Source organism: Frankliniella occidentalis, unplaced genomic scaffold (assembly GCF_000697945.3).
Source record: "Frankliniella occidentalis isolate FOCC.00 unplaced genomic scaffold, Focc_3.1 Scaffold295, whole genome shotgun sequence".
Lineage (NCBI taxonomy): Eukaryota > Metazoa > Arthropoda > Insecta > Thysanoptera > Thripidae > Frankliniella > Frankliniella occidentalis.
The window spans coordinates 227,209-231,950 of record NW_026267421.1 but is presented as its reverse complement, the minus strand read 5'-3'; the positions used below and the strand labels follow the sequence as shown (position 1 = coordinate 231,950).

The window sequence follows — 4,742 nt, the reverse complement described above, 5'->3', positions numbered from 1 at the left end:
CCCGCCACGCCGCGGCCCGCGGAGGGACGACGGAAATAGGCGGTGGTCCGTACCGACCAGGGCACGGGGGCCCGCGGCGCGGCCAGTGCCAGCACGCGCGGCTCCACTCTGGCCGCCTCTCTAGAGTGCCCTCCGCACCACGAGAGGGCCGGCCGACGGGGCGCGCCTCTCTAAGCCCCCCTTTCCCCCTTTTCTCCTCCCCCACATAACTGTCTCACTCATCTCCCCGCCTTCCTCCCCCTCTTTTCTTCTCCTGCTCCTCCTCCTCTTGGGTGTCCTACGTGCCGAAGGGAATGAATCCTCTATAAATACGGCACGACGTGCCAGGAGGCGTTTAGTGGTGCCAGGGGAAGAGGAATACACGTCCCTCTCTCCCTGCATGCCTCTCCGAGCGCGGCTCTCCCTCACGGCGGCGCAAACCACCACCGTGCTGCAACCCCGCGGTGCACCCTCTGTACTAATTATGTACCTCACTCGCGGCGAGCGAGGGACTGCGACGCTGCTTCGCGGCTGCGCGGCTTTCCGAGAGCCCTGACGTGAGCCCCAGCCTTGGTTGGGCCGTCGGGTCGGAGAGCCCGGCCCGGCCCGGCCCGGCCTGGTCATGGGCCTCGCTAACATCGTGAAGCCTTTGGCACTGCCAAGCCCACGCGCTCCTTCTCCCCCATCTCAGCGCCGCCCCGTCACCGCCGTCACGGGCCATCCGTCCGTCGGTCGGTCCGTCCGCCTCGAGGCGCCAGGCGCCACGCCCGTGTACGACCTCCGAGTGACGACGGCGACGTCGGCGACAATGGCGCCTCCCTCCCTCCCTCCCTCCCTTCCTCCCTCCCGAGGCAGTCGCCCCCGGGGAGAGAAAGCACGAGGTCGCCGTCGGCGGGGGGTCGAATAACCCGGGAGGGGTTGGCGGAGCAGCTGCAGCGCCCGCGACACCGACCCTGTGCCCCCGGCGGGGAGGTGGTCACCACCAGAGAGATAGGGCGCGAGATACAGAGATTAGAGCGTCTCTGTGGGCCACCCAGTGGATGTGGACGCTGACTTGGGTGATAGTGCCTCTTCGCCCGCCGCCCCCACCCCGCGCCCTGCCCCGCCCTGCTCGCAGTACACCGCGGCACCATGACGAGTGCGTTTAGGACAGCCGCGTGTCGCGGGGGAGCGTGCGCAAACCGCCTGACTGTTTATTCCGTCCGATTCGGAAGTGAAAGACTGACTTTGTTCTATGGCGCGGTGTTGTTTGTAACAGCGTGGTGCTTCTGCGATGCGATGGCAGTCTGTCTCCCTCCTCTTCCCTCTCTCCTATCTATCTATCCCCCCCTGGCTCGACCTCATGGTATTCGGACGGTCCCTGCTGCTCTCTGGCATCAACAAGAGAGAGGGGCCCCCTCCCCTCCTGCCTTCCTACGCAGTACGCAGCTGCCGTAACTTGGCGGAGGAATTGTCTGCGCTGCTGAGGGGCGGCGGGGCGTCGGGGCATCGGCTCGTGCTCCTAGAGCAAACAGCATGTTGTCAAACGGTTCCAAGAGGGGGATGCATGCACCGTTTAATAAAGGTGTTTAAACCGTTCTGCCAGTGCGGTCCTGCTGCTGCTGTTACCTGCCCCCCAGGCGCGATGCGATGACGTCATGCTCTGCCCGCGGGGGTGGAAGGGTCGTTACGCCCCCGCGCCGCGGGGGTGGGGGGCGGTCCTGGAGGACGTGGAGGGGGTGGGTGCGACGCGGATGAGTCACGCAGCCTCCGCGCGCAGGGTGGGGGGTTGCGCCTGCTGGCGAGCTCTCGCGCTGGCTGGGCTGGACCTCCCTAGCGCCCGCGGCGGGCGGAGGACTACCCACGGGCGCACTGGCGAGTGTATGACCCCCAGGGGTGGAAAACGAACGCTGTGCTGTGGAATAGAACAAGCCGAGCTGCCTCTGGCACCGTGTGACTCTTGAGCCGCACGGTGCCAAGTCAGAGCCGCGGCCGAGCTGGCGGCGGCGAGCGGACCACAGCGGAGTGGCTGGGCGAAAACATAAACACGACCCGAGCCAATGATATCATTGTGGCGAGGCACGGGGCGGCGGCGCGACGCTCGAAGGGCGTTCTGACCCCGCCCGCCACGCCCGTGCGCGCCCTCGCGCGCCCCCCGCACCAAGGGCGTTCCGAGGGCAGAGCGTTCGTTCGCCACGCGCCCGCAGCTTGGTTCGCTCAGGGTGACCAATGCGGCCAGCTTTAAATGGTGGTCCTCGAGTCCCCGTGTGCTGTGTTGTGTGCTCGTAGCAGGACTAAGTCTGAAGCCACCCCTTGCGGTTAGTGTCGTGTGGCTTTGGGAGGGCTATCTCTATGCCGGCCGAGTGAGTGAAGTTGTTACACTACTCTCCTCCTCTGCTGATTTGAGGTGGAACAAATGGTGGAGGTTAAATGGAGTGTGGCTTGGTCTCAAGCAAGGAGACAAGCCATCTCCTCATCTCCTCCTCATCAGGACTCTTTCCATTTCCCGTCAGTGGGGTGCTGGATGCTTACTGCTTTCGTGTTACCCCACTTCCGGTTGCCCAGGTGCTGATGGTGGCGGCGAGGAGGGTTCGGCACATGGCATCCCCTTCTGGACCTTGAATTGTTCTTTTCGTGTGACAATGCTGATGGCTGCGCTCCCTATGCAATCGCTTTACCTCGACTTTCTGTTTGTTGCAGCACCAGTCCCAACCAGCTCTCCGAGGCCCTGGGCCAGGCGTCATGTAAGTGTACACAGTGTTAGGGAGAGTTACCACTAGGGCTACCTTCGTGCCTCATAGATCTACCCTCCCTAGGCCTTCCCTGCGCCTTCCCTACTCGGTAAAAACGCGTCCTGGGATTCCCAGCACAGTTAAAACCCTTCCGAAGCAAAATGCCAAATCCTTCGTGCCCACGAAGGATGCGGCAGTTTTCTTCGTAAGGTTCTAACAGTGAGGAGAGTTGGAACCCCAGTGGATGCCCTGGAAACAAGCAATTACTGCCGGGTGATCTACTGGAAAGCCCAAGACATCCCCTGAAAAAATTTCACATTTCCAGGGCAACCCCTGGGACTCTTACAACTCCCCTGGAAAATGAAGAAAACTCCTGGAAATCTCAGGGCTCGTTTTTACCGTGTAGGGCTAAGCGGTGGAAGGGTAGGGCACCGTGGGCATCAATTATGGTGGGAGCAAAACATTGGCGTGGCGGCCGGAGCTCTGTGCCGTGGGGTGGCGTGGCACAGCGTGGCATCTTGAATCAGTGCCAAGACGCAACGAACAGAGCTCGCCTGTTAACCTGAATTTCGGTGAACATTGGGGGAGGCTACAAATTACCTTTACAGATGCCTCATGTTTATTTTATCCTTGTTTTCCTTAAACTAATTGCACATGTAATTATTATTTTCCAGTTTTTAATAATCCAACGACCAGTAAAGCTTCTCCCGTCAGAGGACGCACCATGAGAGAGTTGGAGGAAAAGCAAAGTCAGTTAAAGAAAGAGAATTTCAACTTGAAGGTACAAATATATTCTCTGGAACAGAGGATGGGTCTAATAGCTGGCTTGAAGGATAAAGAGGAAGTTATTAAATACAATATTGAGTTAAAAGTAGAAAATGAGTCTATGCGCAAGGAGCTTTCTGAGAAGCAGGATCTTCTATGCCAGGCTTCCAAGGCACTCGACCTGATGGAAGAGCAGAGAAAAGAGGAAAAGATGAGACTTAGCAAAGAGTGTGCTGCTCTAGAAAGTAGAGTTCAAGACCTTGAAAAGGTATGTTCAAACTTTACTTGTAAAAGTTTTATCTAAAATGGGAAATAAAATAAATCCAAAAGAGAGCGAACTAACTTTGATTATTTTTTGGCAGGAATTACAGGAAAGTGCACTACTTTCTGCACAACAAATGAAGTTCTCAGCTATGACACAGTCTACTGATTCACAATACTCATCGGCCTGCTTTGAGGTGGACCAACTAACAGCTCAGCTTCAAGAAGTTCAAGAGAAGGTAAAAAGGATCTTCCATTAAAATTAACAATATTTTGTATCAGCTATAAAAAAGATTTTAATTTGTCTTGTATTACTGTTTTTCAGAGTAAAGAAGATAAAGAAAAAATAACCTTTCTTGAAGCTGAGCTTGATAGATCTAGACAACAAATTGAGACACTCAGGACAACAATAAATTCTCAAAGTGAAATATTAATTACATTAGAAAAATCTGTTGGGGTGAACCAATCAGATCTTAGCAATGAGGTGAGTTTTTTAAAACACTAATTTTAATTATTCACCAACATATCTTGTGAAATATGTACCAGTTAATGATAAACATTCTACCAACAGATTCAGAAGCTACTGGATAAAGCATCAGAACTCGAAACCCAGATAAAAGCTCAAGAAGAATCTATCACTGAAAAGGATTCCAAATACTCCAAACTGCGAAAAGTGGCTGCCAGTCTGAAAGAGGAAGTAAGTATATGCTTTTCTCACAGAATCATTCTGCTCTAGTACCTAAAACTAATCTCCCAATCTAAAACAGGTTCAAAGTTTGAAGATAATAAGACAGGAGGAACTGAGAAGAAAGAATAGTGACTGTTCTAATTGTGCAGACCTTGTCTTGCAGAAGAAAGACATTTTAAATAAATATAGCGAAAAGTGTAATGAAGTTCTTAATCAGAAAGAGATACAGGAGAAAAATGCACTTATTCTACGTACACTTATGTCAGATTATTCTAAATTAGTAGATGATTCTAAAGCTAAAGATGATATTATATCTGACTTAAAAAAGAAGTATAAAT

General features: G+C 53.9%; 1 protein-coding gene across 1 annotated transcript in view; it reads left to right on the top strand.

Moving 5' to 3' along the window:
- The window catches only part of LOC113209382 (centrosomin), a 32,754-nt gene that overhangs the window by 10,635 nt on the left and 17,377 nt on the right, over window positions 1–4,742 (top strand). The window contains exons 2-7 of the mRNA XM_052273718.1: window positions 2,659–2,702; window positions 3,365–3,723; window positions 3,818–3,955; window positions 4,042–4,200; window positions 4,288–4,413; window positions 4,484–4,742. The exon at window positions 4,484–4,742 is cut by the window's right edge and continues 3 nt beyond it. Of these exons, the coding sequence (XP_052129678.1) occupies window positions 2,659–2,702; window positions 3,365–3,723; window positions 3,818–3,955; window positions 4,042–4,200; window positions 4,288–4,413; window positions 4,484–4,742 (1,085 nt within the window). The remainder of the gene's footprint in view (window positions 1–2,658; window positions 2,703–3,364; window positions 3,724–3,817; window positions 3,956–4,041; window positions 4,201–4,287; window positions 4,414–4,483) is intronic.